Source organism: Plectrocnemia conspersa, unplaced genomic scaffold (assembly GCF_051122295.1).
Source record: "Plectrocnemia conspersa isolate PC_06_02 unplaced genomic scaffold, ASM5112229v1 ptg000012l, whole genome shotgun sequence".
Classification (NCBI taxonomy): domain Eukaryota; kingdom Metazoa; phylum Arthropoda; class Insecta; order Trichoptera; family Polycentropodidae; genus Plectrocnemia; species Plectrocnemia conspersa.
The window spans coordinates 16,425,503-16,446,081 of record NW_028277176.1 but is presented as its reverse complement, the minus strand read 5'-3'; the positions used below and the strand labels follow the sequence as shown (position 1 = coordinate 16,446,081).

General features: G+C 29.9%; 1 protein-coding gene across 3 annotated transcripts in view; it reads right to left on the bottom strand.

The window, feature by feature from the left end:
- Positions 1-3,299: 3,299 nt before the first annotated feature.
- LOC148228413 (potassium channel subfamily K member 18) overlaps positions 3,300-20,579 on the bottom strand; it is a 31,122-nt gene continuing 13,842 nt past the window's right edge. For 2 of the 3 annotated variants that reach the window (XM_088199935.1, XM_088199934.1), the window contains exons 3-6: positions 18,177-18,277; positions 17,952-18,105; positions 5,906-6,108; positions 3,300-4,379 (exon numbers count right to left, since the gene is read on the bottom strand). In XM_088199935.1, coding sequence (XP_088056061.1) covers positions 3,732-4,379; positions 5,906-6,108; positions 17,952-18,105; positions 18,177-18,277 — 1,106 coding nt within the window. In that variant the 3' untranslated portion in view covers positions 3,300-3,731. Of the gene's footprint in view, positions 4,380-5,905; positions 6,109-9,272; positions 10,381-10,462; positions 11,525-12,436; positions 12,678-17,951; positions 18,106-18,176; positions 18,278-20,579 lie in introns of those variants that run through there. The other variant, XM_088199933.1, reaches the window with a different exon arrangement.

Sequence of the window (20,579 nt, the reverse complement as noted above, 5' to 3'; positions counted from 1 at the left end):
AAAACACAGCGTGACCCCCGGGGGATATGCGAATATTTAAAATTTACACAAAACCACATGACAACAAATAAACTGTACATAACATTAAAACATCATGTATAATTCGACCAATACATTTTAAAATTAATAATATGTTATTATTAAGAATAACTTTATATTAATAACTAATTTAAAATATGAAAGGCTATCGTTACTTACTTGAAATATATATTTCATTTGATAAATAAAATGCAGTGTATATTTACGTCGTATAATAACTCTTTGTACGCATACTATATTAACCATGTGGTCAAATAAGAAGGCTCTCTAGTGAAACGTGTAAAGATCTGTGCAGTGGAAAACCAATTGAAAGTCTTGGCGAAGTAAAGCGTTCGAAGGTTTCTTACCGCTGCAATATCCGTTTTCAGAAAATTGAAAATGCTGCTGGTAAACTCTCTTCTATTGTAAATATTCGTATTTAATGCTAAAAAAATGATAAATATATTTTGAGCATTATAATATACACTATAAATATTATTTATAATAATTTCTCCTAATATATAATACATTATAATTGATTCGATTATTTCTTTAATTCTATAAAAACACAAAAATAAATGTAAGACGAAGATTTTATGTATATTCGATAAATGAGTTTCACAGCTTTTGAGCTCGCTGTGTGTCAAAATTGTGAAAAATAACTAGCTTTACTCTGTCACATCTAGAAATATCCATATTTTTTTGATATTTGCAGCCCTAGTAAAAAAAACGGTATTTTTTTAATATATTTATTTATTAAAAAATCAAAAACAAATATTTTTTCACATTAGTGAATTTTAAGTTGCTGAATTGCATTTGCTAATACTTCAATTGAAGGTTGGTATTTTCTGCACTTTTAAGCCAGATAAGCGCTACTAACTTGATCTGTCAGTTAGTTTATTTTATTAGTTTTAATATTATTTACTGCTAATAATATGGTCTTTAGAGGAAAAATTATGAGTAAATTCATCTCTAGATTTTTCAGGGAATTAAAAGTGTCCGGTAATCGATTTAAGCATTTAAATCGACCTTAAATAAGGAATCTGAACTTAACTACAGTTGTTAGAGATGTATTTTATATTTCAGGTATATGTTCCTTCAGCCGTTTTTATAAATACAAAAAATAAAAGGAGCGGAACATTGCCTTCAAAAGCACCCACTTTCACAATAAACATTATTATTCAAAGGGATATATTGTAGTTTTTTGACGTGACTCCGTTTGTGTTAAAATTTGTTTGCAAATTATTGTTGACTTTATTGCTTTTTGCACGTTTAAAAAATATAAGACATGAGAGAATATATTCAACGAATGTTAATTAGTAGCAGTAGAAATTTCAGATCGAATACCTAAAGAAAAAGCAAAGAAGTAACGAAAAATCAACAACAGCACCAACTGAATTATATAAATTTAATGTTTTTATAGATTGTATTATCGGACATTTAACAACTGCAGTAAAATAAATAAATAATACATTCAGTTTCACGTCGTTATTTCTAAAATAAAATCTAGAAGAAACTCGTCTCGAAGCTATCCTAAAAAATATTTTTTAAAATATGTCATTTCAGTAAAATCATATCGGAATATATTTTCATCAGTATGATATCAAAATATTGGTGGAAGTATATTCAAACCGAATTTTGGTCAATAGGTGAGCGCAAAAACAATTATCACTTCTCAGAAGGCAAAAATTCACGTCAAAAGCAATAAAATCGTGTCGGTGCCGTCGCAGTGGGAACGCTCGGTAACGAGCGTTCCCACTGCGACGGCGCCAACACGATTTTATTGCTTTTGACGTGGATTTTTGACTTCTGAGAAGGGATAATTGTTTTTTGCGCTCTCCTATTGGGCAAAATTTGGTTTAGATGTGCTTTATTCGATTCTCATTCGTAATAATAATAAAAAAAAAAAGTTTTAATATAAACGCGATTTTATTGCTCTATACTGGAAGTTCGCTATATGGCAACACTGAGCAACAAATAAAACATTACTAATTATCAGAAAAATATTATAATTAGATATTTTTAATGCCTAATTATAATATTTCGCATAAAATATGTTGCAACGGTGGATTATTTTTATATTTATTTGTAGCATAAAAGGGTTAATTTGTACCTATTATTATTGATTCAATAAATTATATTACGATGTTAAAAAGTATATAAAATGACATTTTTGTCATGAGGTCCGGAATCATTGTTTTCCCAGTTTGCCCAAGTTCGCTCTCGGCAGCCCTGGGAAAATTCCTGGGATCACGAAATGTTTTCGTAACAAACTTACGTATTTCGTTTCGTTATATTGGCACTAATTCTAACTTTATCAACTCTTCTTTAATTGTGAAAACCTTAGAATATCCAGCAATAATGTCCAACAAATGTCACGTCATTAGTTTCGTCAAGAAAAATCGAAAAATATTTACAATTAATAAAGTCTCCTGTATAATGCTGTGTGTATTTAGTCTCATTATTCTGTCTTTAATGACATGTCTACTAAGTTATCACTCAGTAGAAATGTCATCAATTTTTTTTTAATAATAGCATCTTTATTTTGCATGTCGTAAAATATTTTGCAAATCGAGTTATTAAATTTATCCTTCAGTGAGGATTTTTTTGAATTATAGAGTGAGCAACAAATTTAAGGATGACATTTGATTAAATATATTCTTACTTTTTTCTAAGAGCTGGCGATGATTAGTTACAAAATAACAGTCGGTAAACGAGGCGTGCACATGTGTTCGCCATCACTGCTCTTTAGTGATTTAACAGAGCTTATTCTGATTATGCCTGTTTATAATTTATTTAAAATATGTAAAGCTTACCTTTGTAAAGACTATTTTTCTTAAATATTATCATTATTTATAAATGATTTTTGACATTTTCAAACAAATATATATTTAATTAATTATATTTACATACATATATAAGTATAACAATTTTTCTCCGTTATTTCATTAACTATCAAGACAGTTGATCAAAAAAATTTATGTACAAATTTATTTCTTATATCAAAAAAATACTCGATGAAAATATCACATATGCTTTCTAGCAGAAATAGGCAACCCACGACTCTCAGGATAGATCTGAGCAGCTAAACATTTATAAATTATTTAGATACTCAAATTTTAGTTTTCATGACATATAAAATAGTTAATTCATCCCGCAAGATTAAAAGGTTGCCCACCTCTTTTTATAGTGTTATCATTAGCAGAAAAGTATATTTTTATAATAAAATATATAGCTTTTACATGCAAGTCGCATTGTGCAAAAATTATTGTATATTCATATTTTTTTGGTCTTTTATATTAACATTATTTTTTAATTATTATTTTAAAAATATCAAACGTATAAATCGAACAATCAATTATTTACCATTCAAGCGTATTTATTTATATAATAATAATAATTTGCTATATATAATATAACAAGCTTTAGCACCGAGTTTTTTTTATGTTGATCGCTTAAAAGAAAAATATTTTCAATTCACGTACGAAAGGCGTAGAGTGCTTTAACAAATCCATAATGTGATATAACCCATTTCCAAACCACACACATGGATGCGTTTCCATCACGATGAAATATAGCACACAAAAGGATCTGAAATTCAAGATATCGGAAAGAAATTGTAATGATTGAAAACGAAATCTAGGCCAACGCACGTTATCAGTCTTGGATTGATATTGTTTGCTTTAATAAAAATAAATAAAAATGCAAAATAATTATTTTGATGGCGCTTCTTCAATTTCATGCGTTTTTTGCGTGGCATGAACTGGTGGCATCTCTACAGGAGGCGGCGTAACAGGAGCTAAACTTCCATCTTCTTCGGATACTTTCAAACCAATCGTGGCACCGATTTTAGCACTCGCTTGCCTGAAAGAATCGGAGAGCTTTGCCTGTACGACGTTGATGCACATGGAAGTGAGGGCTAAGCCGAACACCAGATAGACAATACTGAGCATCATATACATGGGATGGTTGGGCACGTAGTCGCCGAATCCTATAGTCGACATGGAAATGAAAACGAAATAGAACGACTCGAAAAATCCCCATTCTTCCCAGAACACGTACACGGACGCGCCTACGAATATGTATCCGATAAGTATGAAAATGGCTACAGATATGGGCAGATTGAACTCGTCGTCAATCTCGAAGACTGATAACGCTGGCGTTTGCGGCTCGTCGTTTTCTAATGGCTCATGCTTTTCGGATCCGTCGGGAACAGATAGGAGGTTGGAGCTCGTCGATTTGGGCTTCGGGGGGAGCTTTGGAGGCTGGTCGGGGTCGATCACTTCGTTCACGGCGTACTGGGAAGGTCTTCTGAACGTGGACGCTGCTTCGTACACCAGATTTAATCCCTTCATCACTTCCTGGAATGATAAATGAGTTTGTTTAAATATAGCTCAGGCTTTTTAAAGTAATTCTAGACTTTACATTAGATATTCATAACATCAAGGAGCAACTCAATAAACCCACGATTCAATAATTGATTTGTGATATTAAATATATTTTATAAGTTATTATTTAAGGACAATTTTCAAGTGCAATTAATTGCCCAGAAAATTATATATTAGATGCTAACATTTTTTATGCGTGCTGTATTTTATATTTTTTTTTAATTGTGTTTTTAGAAAAGCTTACAATATGTATAAAAATCTTAGTTTGATAGCGAAGAATAAAGTGGTTAAAATTTGATAGTTAATTTATTTATTAAGTGAGATTAGGAAAATCTAGGAAAACTTAATCTGTAACAATCGATTGGAAATATAATTATATAATGAAATAATCACAAATTCTTATCACCCAACCACGATATAAATTTAAAGTACAGATCTTTTATAATATATATTAATCATAAATCTATCGGTCTTGTATGATACAAATAACTAGATAATTTCAAGAGTACGATTAATTTATTTTTAATTTTTTTCTTTCCAAATACTTTCATGTTATTTATTTTTTTTAATTAATTAAAAACTAAATATTTAGGAATTTTAGAAAAAAAAGTTTTATAAAATCTGAATGGAGGTTTATTATTATTTTATGAAATCTCCTGCGACTTATTATAGTCAAAATATATATTATAAATCATTTTCTAAAAATCATCTACAATATATTTTTGTAGTGATTTTTAACAGCAATAATTATCATGAATATTTTAATTATTAAGAAACGGGAAAACGCATTTTTTATACTAAAATTGACAACAACTATAGGCTCATTTTTTTTTACAAAATCTATTACAATAATTTTTTTGTTATAACCAAATTATACACCGTAAATATATAAATACGATATATTTATTGAAATAACCAAAAAAAATAATTTGAGTAATATAATTATTATGTAGGGAGAAAAAATATAAGATAATAATAAATTGTATTCAAAGTTTATTTTTTATTTTTTAAGTTTTTTTTCTGCTTATTGCAAAATTATATAATGTGACTCATTTTGTAGAAAATATATATGAATTTTTATTGTAATAATTTTAACACTAAAATATTATTTTCCCATTAATTCCAAATAGATCATTTATGCTATCCAAAAATTAAAAAAAAATGATTTAGCTGAATTAAGCTTATATTTAACACATAAATCTCTGCGACAAAAAGTGAACAATTGTTGTACACAATCACTTTTATTAATATATGTTTTTTATTTAAAAAATATATTTACTTTTATTAAATTATCTTAAATTTCCTAAATAAATATTTAGATGATTAATTAGGAAGTAAACCAAGTTCATATGATAACTACAATAGTTACTATTAAAATAAAAAAATATGCTCAATATTCAATGATGATTTGGATGAAGGTGCAGTTTATAAATATGTAGGTATATATCTTCACCCATAAGATTTACATTTTAAGTTTCAAAAATATATTAAAAAATCACCTGTACTGGTACCGTGGTCCTCACTTTCCTGCAGCTGCCAGTGTAATAAAGCCTTCTTACGAACACCCACAGGAACTTGATACCCCTCGTGAATAGCTTTCCGAAGTCGGCCAATAGGATGAGAAACAGCGGTATACCGAATATGGCATAGACTATAGTTATGGCCCGACCTGTTGTCGTCGACGGTGCTATGTGGCCGTAACCTAGATGACAGCAAAAAAAATATAGAAAGAAGAAAAAAGATTAAACAAAGATCAATAACTCTTGGACGTGTCGCCTAGGCGTAATTTATTAATTTCTTTTTTGCGATGCCTCCCGCAAAAGCGCAAAAATTATATGAAGGGAAATCCGGAAAAGCGGAAATGAGCCAAAGCCGCAGAGTGGTCGCTTTCTCATATCCGGTTTTACGATCCCTTCATCCTCTGGGCGTAAACGAGGCTCGTAAAAATTACCTCTAGTCATTAATAATGCACGGGCTAGAGCCAATCTTAATTATGTTATAATTTATAATAGGCAACCGCCTATATTATGCATTTAAATATTGATGAAAAGTTTTAAAATAAATGTATTAATTAAAATAACTAACCACAAATTTAGTGAAATCAACTTAACCTTTAACAAGCCTATGTGTTGGTAAATTGAAATATAACCACATGTTTTTGACTTGATTTGTTTTAATTATTACCAAATTCATAATTTTGTATTGGAAATTATAATAATATTTGGTGAATCGACTAATATGATTATGATTAAATAATTGCGAATAATTATGACACGTTATTTCGTTGGTGTTAATTAATGCCGTTGAATAAGTTATTAATGTATCACATCACATATTGCTAGCTACAATTATTAATCAAATACATTAATATATATGACGTCTAAAATCTTTTTTATTATATTTTAATAATGTAATGTAAAATTAACTTAATACATAAAAACTTATTTTAATCGTCACATATTTATTTTAATAACTAAAATAACACATAAACATATGTAAATACAATAATTAACATAAAATACGTTCATACATCTAAACCAAAATAATAAAGTTAATATTAGTAATAAATTGTATCAGTAATTTTTCTAATCGTTTTGTATAAGTGCAATAAATAAATTATGATACAAAATGAATTGATCTATTTTATTTATTTTATAAACATTATTAATAATATGTTTTAAGTTATATTATTAATAAAGTGGTCCTGTATGAATATAATATAATCTAATAGCATTATTGGTACAAAATAGATATTTTAGAAGCTTGTCGCTAATTCTATACATTAACACTAATAAGATTTTCTTCGAAACTAATTATCCGATCTTAAGCGATTCTCTTTGAAATACGAACTAAAATCTACCATAAAGAAACTTTTGTATACAAAAGTAAGGTATTAGCAATAAGCTAAACGTATTGAAATGCAATAGAAAAATGTCTGTAGAGAAATCGAAACCTAAAATAATTTTATTAGTTATATTTGAAAACATATTTATAGTAATATGAAAAATACTACCAGTATCGTGCCTTTTATAAAAAAAATGTAATTTATAAAAACATTTTGTTGTATTTTATAAAGTAGACAGTATGTTTTATTTATAGAGATATATGTATGTGTTATCAATCTTTAAAGATGTCAAATGTCAGCCATATTCTAAGTATTGACGACGCACTTTGTCACCATTAACGTGCAAAGAGCAAAGAATTTGCAATAAATTTTGCGTTAAAAATATAGTAAAGTAGTACAAACATTGAAGAAATCTTTTAACGTAGATTATATTTAACGTTCCAAAAAAAGCCTTGAAGATAGGTGGCTTAAATTGTGCTTAGTAATCAGAAAATTCCTGAAATATTGTTATCTCGTATGCAAATAAAGTATGACTGACATTTTGGCAATGAAACGAGTAGCAGTCAAATTTGTTCCTAAATCCATTTTTAAGAAAAACAGCATCGCAAATAAATGTCTGAGCTATAATTGTATAAAGTCGCATATGACACGAATTTTCTCCAACGCGTAAATAATCATAAAAGTATGGATATAAGATCGAAACAATGGCGTTTATCAGTATACCAAGTATTTTATATTTATACTGACGCGTAAAGAGAAATAACAGGTGACTCGACGTTTAAATGGTTAAGGGGTGAAATATTATTTTGCTAATTAATTATTTGCTAATTTGGGAATAATCGAGTAAGAGTATCTGAGCAATCAAGATCCGACAACTTTCCTACTTATAAACACATGATAATCTTTGTTCAAGATTTTTAAAAATCAGCATATACGACATTTAATTGTGTTCCAACATCAAGAGATTCTGTCACTGTTTTAAGTGATAGGCGTAGGACGAGTAGTACAAAAACCATGGTGTTTGTTTAACAAAACTTGCAGAAATGATGATTGTTCCAAATTATTTAGCAGAAGTTGTCAGTACTGATCCATAACTCTTACTGCATAATCTATCACCCCATTTATGAATTGCTGTGAATTAAATGTACTTAATGCTCTAACATATGCTTAGCGATAATAAATATGAGCAGTGATACAGATCTCACAACCTTTCGAAATAAAATCAAGAAGAACGTCTATCCTTAATTTTTAAAGCCATGTGTAAGATATGAGCGTTCAATTTCTTCAATAGACATAACCAAAAACCATATGTTATACAAGAAAAAGAAAGCGACTGAATGGTAAGTGAAAAAAATTTCCTGATTATACATTGAGTATTAAATGATTCATTTATATAATATTACTATGATTTAATATTTAATATTTACATAATATACGTAGTATTGACGAAATAAAAACATACTGTCTGATTTTTTTTATAAAGTACAATAATTTTTTTATAATATTAGATTAATTATATTTTCCGTGGGTAATCAAAACTAATTTTATATATAATATGTTTGAATTTACTGATTCTTTAACGGGTACGATACTAGTAATATACCATAATATATAAATATCACGTAGTATGATGGGAAATGGTTTTTCAATATTATATGGAATGAACTATTTGCTCGAATAATATTTTAGAATCGCTTCTAAATGACAAATGCCTTTTGACATTTCTTATTTATATCACAAAATAATATATTGACCTAATAAATTTAGTCAGTTTATAAAAAGCTTGTAATATATATGTATATATAATATTAGATCACAGATGCGATATGTGTAACGCAGCTGTGTGAACAAAATTTAGAAAACCGTTCTATAATTAAAATAATTTTTAAATTTTAAAGAAAAATCTCGAGTATAAGTTGGAAACTTTTCAACTAAGCAGTTTTTGAGATTAATGTGTTTAATTAACGCGAGATTGTCTACACAAGTTGGCAATCTATCGTCAATTATCAACTGACCCTTACCGATGGTTGTGATCACGGTCAAGCAATAAACGAAGGAATTCATAAACGACCATGCTTTCTGGCCGCTGTAAGAATGCACTCCGGCCTCGTGCGCTGTGTGCAGCTGTGTCTCGAATTCCCACAGCTTCTTCCTAGCCATCGACTTCCAGTCGTCTTCCCTCATGTTGTGGCTCCCCTGCCACAGCGAATCGATAAAATCACGCTTAACCCTCTTCACGCCGCACTTGTAAAAGTTTTCGAAAGCTCCCTCAGTGTACCTGAAAACTAGCCCCCCGACGCCGCACAGGATTATCAACAGGACCAAATCACTGAAGCATCTGTTCCACAAGCCCCTAATCTTCCAATATTGCTGATCTTGCTCGACCCTAAACTTTCTCCAAACTGGACGGCAATTTCGCAACATGCCGCTCGATTTTTTTACATCATCTTCTTTAGTTACTATCTTAACCTCGTCTTTTTTCTTAACATCTTTATCGCTTTTTAAGAGCGCCAACTTTCTGGACAATTCAGCGGTTTTCTTTGATAGATCGAAATCTGAATCGTCCTCGCTATAAGATGATGAATAGCAAGAACTGGTTATTTCCGATTGGCTAGCGTCAATATAACCTGAATTACGCCTCGTTCTCTCCATTTCGACGCTCTTTCTATGTACTTGCATCAACGTTTCCCTTGCTTCCTTATCGCTTAATATTTCTATTGTTTTGTGACTTGTTACTCTGCTTCCTCTTCTAGGCGAAGAAGGCAATCTCGTGGGCGTCATCAAATGCCTACTTCTATCAACATAAGCTCTGACAGCATTCGAAATTTTTTCGTCTTCATCCGGAAGAGGTATTGATCTTTTCCTTGCCTTTTGCAGCAATTCGATAATCTCGGAGCTAGTTTTCGTCATTTCGATCCCACTAACGTTTAAATTAGGTTGCGTTCTAGTCACTGATTTAGATCTTTTAGCAGGAACCGGAGGTTCCGGTTCTTTTCTTTTTACTTCAGCTATAGTTTTGCGCCTCTCTCGTTTCGTAGGTTTAGGTGGTTTTGGAGGTTCCGCTTGTGTTCGTCTACTGATATGTCTACGATTTTCTCCCTCGCTCATTTCACTCTCACTCGTTCGTCCCTAAAATGTAGATACATGCTAATTACGTTGATTTTGCTTACATTATCAAACAATTCGACCCAAAGATGCTCGATTGGTTTACCTGACTTCTTGTTCCGGACTTGCTCCGTTTGGGTCTTACAGGGGGCGCTTCCTGTTTGATCAGTTCTTTTGTTACGGGGGCATTGTTCCTTTCGGTCGCGTTAGTGGTTGTTTTAAGACAGGGTTTGGGCTTGGTTTGCGATGAGGGTATTATTTGTTTAGTTGGCTTGGGTGGTTGCTGGGTGGGTTTCGGGGCCTCTTGCGTCTTTTCAAGAGTTTTCGGGGACGTCGGCGGGACGGTCGTTTCCGGCTTGTTTTTAGGCGGTGGCGGGGTTGAAAGTTGGAAGTTTGTCGGTCTCTGAGCGGATAATCCAGGACTAGGCGGCGGTGTAATTGAGCTCTTCCTTCCCGGAGAATCTTCGTTTACGATCAGTGAATCCTTTCGGTTGATTTCGTCTTTAGGCGACATCGGATAACTCGGAACGGTCGTTAGAAGCTTGTTGCCAGGATCTATGAAGCTGCCTTTTCTTTGTAAATTTGCTATGTCTTCTTTAGACGGCAAAGCAAAAGGCGATATACTGCGCCTACGTCTCTCTCTCGCTTCCTCGATTTGAGCTTCCCGTATAGCACCAATATCAATATCATCTTTATCTTTTTCGATTTGCTTCTGCTCTTGCAACTTTTTCTTCATTTCAGCGTAAATATCATCAGCTTCCTTTTCCAGCGGACTTTTAGGTACCTTATCTTCTTCGTCCGTAGTCGTAGTGTCATCGTATTGACCCACAGGCGTCCTGTTCGGTTCTGGCGTTTTTTCCCTAGTCCTTACATTTTGAGCTTTATTTTTCGTAATAATGCGACGCCTCCTCGCAACCGAAGCATTCTGCGTCTGTTCGGCCGTTATCAGCCTATCCAAATTTCTTTCCAGCGCTGGATCGGTAACTTGTTTCTTTTTTAAAGATGGCACTCTGACAGCGACGGACGTTTGAGTTTCCGATTCCGCTTTAAAACTTGGCGACTTTTTTACGGACGTCGATTTCTTGACAGTTGTCGGCGGTTCTTCCATTTTGTGTTTGCTTTATTCGTGTAATTTTAGAATGCAGGCGATATTTCCGGCGCGCGAGTTCTAAAACAGACAAATTCGAAAATAAATTTAATTACATAATCGTGTAAACATTAAACGGTCAAATCGAAACGAAAATATTAATAAAGAATAGTTTGGCAAAGGATGCGAGCTTTAGACAGAAATACACCCGTAATTAAAGGCGGAAAGCAAAATTTTCCTGAAACGAATACTCGCGAAATCGTTAATAACAGTTATAAGCATGTATTTTTAGAGAGCCTGCAATAATAATAACGAAATGGCATAATTAATTTCGAGAATAAAGGAATATTTACATTGGCGGTCGGCGTGCGCTAAGAATATTTTTTTTTTCCACAATTTACGTATCTTTTAAAGTATACATACAATATTTTTCCAAGTAGAAACATAATATTTAAAAAAACAGAAATAATATGGCGAAAAGGACCAGGTTTAATAGAGGTCTCAATTTAATTTCGCCTTAATTGGTGCATTCGCGTAAATTGTGCCGATCCGTAAATAATACGAGATTTTTTTTATTTCGCTCAAAGAAATGAAAAATCCGATAAAAAGGAAATATTTTCTTTCATCTCGAGACTAATGAAAATTCGGCAGAGTGTTTTCTTCGATCGCCGAAAAATGTTTTGCCTCTTAAAAAATAACTCAACAGCCCTTTATTTAAATAATAATCGTGGCATAAAAAGGCTCGCCTTTGAGAAGCACTCCATGTTTTGTAAGCTTTTTATGATAGCGTCGAATTAACAGACAGGCGAAAATTATTTTATTAGTCGTCCTTTTGTGTATTTCTTAAATACACTTGATATGATTTATCTGTAACATAGATCGAATAACGACTATTATAGACCATACCAGTTAAAAATGCATATTCATTAATTATTCACAAGCAAATTTCCAATGGATGAAGCGAATATAATACGAATGAAAATTTAAACTTACCTCAAATGCTAAAACCATTATCCAACTGACGAGTACATAAATTTAGATGACCCACCAGCATGCCCCACATTCTAACTGCCGCTTTTACACAGCTGGCTTTCCACCTCAGATTCTATTATTTCCACTCAAAGAGTTTCGCACTAGCACGGATATGTACAAACACAACTTTTTTCGTCGGATACCAAGCACTGAACTCGTCGGTCTTCGTCCACAATTTGGTTCTTGAGTTAGCCGCTTGTTCGGAACTTTTTTTTAGAGAAAATTTTTGGCACCATCCCACAGCTGGCGGCCAACCGGGGAACTACGCTCAGATCAAAATGTTTACGCACGACCCACCGAAATAGAACTGGGAAACGAATGGACAAATTCACGTAAATAATTTCGCTTTATTTTCAAAGCTGCACAATGCTTCGCAAGACCTCTCCGAAACCCGCAAGTTAAAATGGTGGCACGAAAAAAAACGCCCGATTTTTTCGCAAAACAATGCATTGACCTTTCAGTTGAGTGGCAAGGAAAATATTTTGGCATGGCTAGATCGTTTATATCGACACTCGTCACACAATAATTTTTTTGTGACATGAGAATTTCGCAAGCATCATAAACTGTCGAGCTGGTGTAATGGATATGAAGGGTGAAACGTGGAATTCTTAAAATTCTAAAAACACGTACATACATATTTCATATATTATCAATACCCTGTTATATATAAAACACATACATATATAAATACATATGCATTGTTTATGTGTTGCTTTATTTTTTAATACATACAAGATATTCTATACGAGCTGAAGAAACATATTATTAACGATATTTAACTTATTGTTAACGAGTTTAGGAAAATCTATGTAAATCTAATCTGTGATGATCGACCAGAATTATAATTATATAATAACCACTAATTTATATTTTCCAGAGACGATAAAAAATAATATATATGTGATATGAACACCATTGCTGGTTAATTAATTTGTATAAATAAATTAAAAACTAATTCAATTTTTAACCAAATATAAAATTTTACAAGAAAGTTTTTGGTTGTGTCAATATATTAACTACGGACCACCAGTTAAAGCTACTGACAACATATGAAGATTAAATAAATATATTTTTTTAATATTTCGGCTAAATGTGACACGACATTATTTTACGGAATAAATTTTCCTACAATAATTTGCCATAAATATTTTATAACTTGATTTACATATTAAAATTATATACTGATTTGTAATACGTTATTTTTATGGCATGTACAGTTTTTCTTTGAAGTCATATTTTTTTCATTAATACATTATATAATTTTTAACATTAACCCTTTTATCGACTTTTATGCTATATATAAAATATCGGTGAAACGTGTTTTATATGATATAAATAAGTTTAATTAGGTTATTAAATGTATATTGAACATCTAGAGGTCACTATATGTCAGTTTACAAGCTTTCTAATATGACCATTTTGTATGTTTTGACTATAATACTTAACAATTTATTTTTAATTAAATCTTAGTTTTTCTAAAAAAAAATGCATTTTTTGCTTTATATTTTGTGATGGTTTCAACTACCTGGACCGCCTGTTATTTTTTTCAAATCTTTCGTTGTAACTTGACAGATTAAATCCCATTACGTTACAACGTGTACCAACTGGGTAAGTGAATCAGAAATAATAAATACCTACAAATAAGTATTAACCACCAAAATGGGAATCGATGACACTTATAATATTAATTATAAGTAATTACGTGTAATACAATTTATAATAAATAGAGTCACTAAACAAATAGAGAGATCAAAAATTTCCAAAGTATATTCACAACAATAGATTAAAGATCTCGGGACCAAACAATTGCATTAATACTTTTAAATATTGCACGGACCATAAGTAGCGCTGACAAATCTACTCTTTGTTTGAAAAGAACGCACTTTAAACAATACATTCCACCTTGCCTATATTACTATTGTTTTTCAATATTTTAGTTACCGATCGCTGAAGTGCCAATCTGAACTATCGTTTTTCAAGGCGTGAACATATTTCGTAAGTGTGTCTTAAAAGCAATGCAATAGACTCGTAAACATCCTCATCTGCGACTCGCCAGAACTGACTTGCATCAGTATTATTAAATATGCGACACTTGGTCACAGAAAAATATCGGATAAAGATACATTAGCGGTTTGTCTAGAGAGTATCGCCGCACTAACGAATTCACAGCCGACAATATACAACTCGACACTCCAGAAAAGACCTGTCATTTTCATTTCACAGCCTAGTAACGGCATCTATATTTTTTTATATACATATATAGTAATTTATGTTTATATTAAAACCTTTTACTAGCTATTCCGTCTATTTGGCTGCAAAGTCACACCCTTGAAACCGTATTAATTAATACAAGTAATAAATACTTGTAATAATTATTTTTTATATAATAACCTACATATATGTATACAAATATTAATGACTATTTTACACATCATAGAGATGACAACACAAAAAGGTATTATAAATAGTGTAAAATGCTTACAATTAATAAATAAATAATAAATAAAATTTATAATTTACCCACAAATTATTATTTATTTTAATTTTGCTATTTTAAAATATAAATGATTATTTATTAAAATAATTCAATGTTATATTACACTTGATTACTTAGATTTTTACTGAAAAACTGATTATCGAGTCCTTTATTAAGGAATTATTAGACAAATAATTAAAATGAATTGATATTTAAATAAGAAATAATTCTAATGGCAAATGCTGCGCTAGGTTAGGTTTAAAGTTTTAACAATACACACATTTTATTTAATCAAAATGTCCGCTAAACTGAAAAAATACGATAAGGTAATAATACACACATAATCCTCGTATACATAGGTGTTTCGCGAAAAGCTGAAAATGAAATATTCATTTTAAAAGGATCACAATCGCGGAAAAGGAAGTCGAGCTGGATGATGCCCTAGTTAACAAAAGGACGTATCAGTAGGAATACATGTATTATAAATCATGTGTAATATTTTATAAGTATATGTATAATATAGAGCTGGTACATTTCAGTTATAATAATGCCAAAACTCGTAATTATGTACTAGGTTCTGTCATACATAATTAACTATACAACGTTGGAAATCACTAAACTGTTGAGAGAAACGTTCCACGATGTAATATTATATTATGGCAGAGGCATAATATTATATGCAAATTTCTATTATATGCATTTCTACTATTATATGCAAATCTCTATAAAATTTAATATATGTAAATTAATAATTTAAATAATAAATTTTAGCAATTTAAAATAATAATATTAAAATAGGAAGACTTGATCGAATTTTTTTATTACTTTGAGACATCTATGAAGTTCGTTTATGTTTAAATTTAGCTAAGACTAAAACCAAAAAAAAATACATTTTTGGTTTTAGTCTTGGCTAAATATAATTATGACAAATTCTGTCATTATATGTATTTTGTAAATCATATAATATTATACAAATATTTTTTCTTCAAAACTAATCCCATTTTTTAATGTGTGCAAATAGCATACTTTTAAATTTACCTAATTGCTCAAAATTAGATATAATATAAATATTTAACATTCGACAAAATATAAATTAAGTTGGATCGATTCCAGGAAAGATAAAAGTTTGGTATATAGAAGCAATGTTCTATAAAATATGTACATATATTAAATGGCAAACGTTAATAAATAAACCGTTTAATTTATACATTTTCCTGCAGTCTATTTCAGTCTGTGATATTTTTGCTAATATTACGTGTCTTTATATTAATATCTAAAATATGTGTCGATGTCCTAAAATTAAAAATATCAAGTGTACCGAAAATAGCACCTGGTAAATATATACAAGACACTTTCTTAATTTATAGTCCTCGTGCGCGTTTAACTTCTAAAAATATGACTGCGTTTGCCAGTCGCTTGTCATATTCTAGAAAATCCAAAACCATATCGCGCAGTTTTACAAAAAGAGCACGACGTGTTTGTTTCTTGTTTGCGAATTTGGAACAATGCCATAGTGACAAATATTTTTAATTTTGCGTATTAACTGAGTGTTTTTGCACCTTCATTCACTTTTGGCGACTTCCGAAACATTTGCCGAGTGTTAAAGATGAAGTTGAAAGCGCTCCGAGCTTAAAGCTCGCCCACTCGATACAAACGAAGAGAATAGAAATTTAGTTTGTTTTCACATACAAAAACGACTTGTGGATATTTCTTGTCCCACCGAGAATAAACTGTCATGTAACTCTCAGCTTAACTTCATACTTACATTCTTGGGCTCTGACTATCTTGTATTATTAAAGCAGCATATTAAACGTCTATTTTCAATTATAATAAAATCAAAGCTATTCAGAATTTATAACAGCCATTATACGTTTAAATGTATATTATAAAGAACATACGTTCCAAAATAATGATTTTATTGGCGACGTTAATATAATTACATCTTCAAAATATTCTAGTATTTGGGACAAATTTATTTTAGTTAATCTTGTATCTTAATAGTGTTGACTTATCTTGCTAAAGTTGCTAGAAGGCGTCAACTTATTGCGTTGCTGGAATTAATATGAAATTTAAATTTAAGAGTGTGTTCATTTACTCTATTACAAAATATTCTAGTATATTATTAAATCTACAAAACGACAATCAAAACACAAAACACTAGACAAATACTATACGAACGAAAGATATTTGATATGCCTCATTAATTTTCTTATAACGACTGAAAACAATTAATTAGTAATGTGGATGATGTGGGTTTTAATGTTTGATTTCAAAAACACAAACATTCAAGATTAAACCAGAATCTTAAATGAAACGATTTTATTTTGGCTTCGAGTATATGAATAAAAAACAAATAAAAAACTTTTCCATGTAGTCCTTTAAAAATAATATAGTCCAATATATATCCACTATTCGAGCAAATATATTCCTCAACCTATTCTACCCCATAAAGATTAACATATAAATCTTATTTTTCTAAATTAATTTTATTTTATTTGAAACAAAGCTATAAAGTGGATCAAACCCAGGTAAATAGCCTTTCAAAAATAATTGATTAAATAAAAAATGTAACTAATAATATTAAATATAATCATGAAAAATCAGATGATATTTAATTTGCCTTCCTCAAAAAAGCATTTGGGTCAGACTTTTTTTATCGCAGTATGTTATTTATAAAAAAAAAAACATTGCAAAATAGTGACTAATTTGATTATAAATAATCAAAGAAAGAATAAAATTAAATTAAAAAAACCACAAAAACTTTACAATGATAACATTCACAATATTTTATAATGATACAACATATAACATATTCATGATGATGTTTAGTAATATTTTTCTATTTTGATTCAATACCTTAATATTAATATATATATTTTAATAATGTAAAAATATATGGTATTAGTGAATCTATATACAAACCACCATAATAATATAATTTCCAATACAAAACCATGACCAGTTCAAAATATATTAATATAGTTCTAAAATAGTACATACCTATAGTCGTGTAAATAGTTCCACAATAAAACACAGCATTCCAGAAAGTCCAAACTTTATTATCCCTATTCGAATCTTGCTTTATCCAAACTTCCAAACGCGATTCAAAGATTCCCATCCAATGATTTACCTCTCCTTCCCACTGTTGTGGATCCTGTAATCATTTCAAAATAAGATACTTAGTATCCTTAATCCTTTCAAAAATATATAGATAAAAAACTCTACCTCAATTAATGTTACGTTGTGCCTCATTATTTCTGTAAATTCCTTTACAAATTCGTTCTTCTCCTTCCTAGTGTCCGCCTTTATTTTATTTTCATGTGCACCTATAAAAATATTAATCAAAATTTATTCACTCTTAAAAAATTCACCATTAATTACAATTTCAAAAAAATATGTACTTATGTATGTATAATATAATATGGAAAATTCTTAGAAATATTATATTTTTCAAGCACGATGAAAATTTAGCACTTAAATTCTCGTCTCGTTTGATCTATTTCAACGAGTCACTAGGGACGTTCGTAAATTGGTTACGGAATCATAAATCAAATTTTCATATATAGTTAAAATGATAATAAAATGTAATGCATAATTGATTTTTATAGTATTCCGATCATTTGGAGAAATCGTTAAAATATAACAGTCGAGATTTACGTTAATTTTAATAACCGCTATACTTCGACTTCACCATTAAAATATTATTATATTTTAATACTATCTTAATTAATGATAAATTTCTGACGATTTTTCTGTATTATAAAAACGTATGAAGCCAAAGAAAACATTTAAAGGAAAAATTAATTATAATAATAATTAGTAAAAGTATTAGTTTTGTGGTTCAAATCAATTTATTTATAATAAATAATAGCTCATCTAATCTCTGGTTCTTTTCTTAATCCTATTATTTTTACAGGTCATTGGTTTATTAAAGTTTTTTGACAGGTTCACGACTAAAATATTAGAGTTGCACATTTTGCATTCAGCACCTATAGAGTTTTTTATTACTAACTATTATTTTAATCTGTAGAATTAAAGTGTGTTACTATTAAACTGTTTTCGGTTAATCGGTTAATTAAATAAAAGTTTAGTACTGCATCAAATATTACTTTATTTACTTTAGGGAATTAGTTAATTAGTATTTCAGTTTATTATTTTTTAAACTAATATATATTGTTGATATTTACACAGTAATTCTCAATAACTATACAGTAAGAGAACAGTAGTTTAATAATCACATTTGACATTTTTTTTACTTTAAAATTGGCCATCGTGACGCTGAGTTCTCCCATAAAGTTTTATATCGATAAGCATTTTTTTAAACTACCAAGCTATTTTCAAAAAATTTTGCGTTTAGGAACATATTTGAGAATCACAATTGCGTCCTATTCCGATGCCCGATAGAGCCATGACGTGCGCACTAGCCGACTCGTTTATAACAATCGCCATCCAGTTCCTTAATACGCTGACATTGCACATTTATATATTTAATGTCAGCTACGAGGAGCTGGTCTGGTTCGAATCAATAAACAATACAATGTATTGTTTATTTTTTTACCATTGTAACACATTTTATATCTTAGTGGTATTTTTACTGCTTCGTTTATTTCTAATTATATTTTTACTAACAGTTTATATAGTCTTGTATTATAATTAATTTTACGCTAAGCTTTAATTGTAAATATGTATTAATACATTATTCGTTAAAGTGTGATATGATAAATTACGTGGAATTTACTTAGTATTATTTTAAAAATAATAAAATATATATAAATATTATTAGTCTAAAAATATATTTTTATTTTGAATAGTTTCACTATTGGAACATTACAATAATTTTAAAAACTATAAACTAATAAAATATATCTGCATTTTAAACATTTTTAACGGAACATACATTGGTTCTAAATCAATATATTATCAAAAAATAAATATATTTTCCACAAATTTATTTTTTGCTGTTCAATATATAAATTTACTGAACTTTCTAAATAAGCTCTTTTTTGATAATAACTCACACTTTTAAAATGTATCAAATTTTTTTTTATAATAGCCTTCACTTTAAATATATTTTACAAATTTGAACCAAGACACACATACATATTTATTTTTAGCTTCACAAACTGCGATAACGCCCAGACGATTCTCACAGAACTACATTCACCCAAAGCACGTTTGAGATGTTTGTCAATTTTTGGCACCTTTTCAGTCGGCGCTAGACGAACATAATTATATTTCCTATTAACGTTCCTCCAAAAATATGTCAAAACCATTGTGTGCTAATAAAAAATCTATGTGGTTTCAGTGGCGCCTTTCTACGATTTCCAGAAATAAAGTTTCTTTAATAGCCGAGAATATAAATATGAATAATTTCGAATACCATGTAATGTCTATTTTAATTTCCTTTTGCAAATGTATTATAAAGTGGTGGGCATCGGAAAGTTTACTCAAACAAATGCGAATGTTTTAGGATCGTTTTAGATGTGTACAAACGATCATAGCTTATAATGTATAGTGAAATAAAGAAGAAACGCAAATATTGATTCTCGGAACCGAATCGATTCGTTTGCATGCGTTTGCTCACATTTTTGCATAGATCTTAATAAAAGTGTTTATATTAGGATATTT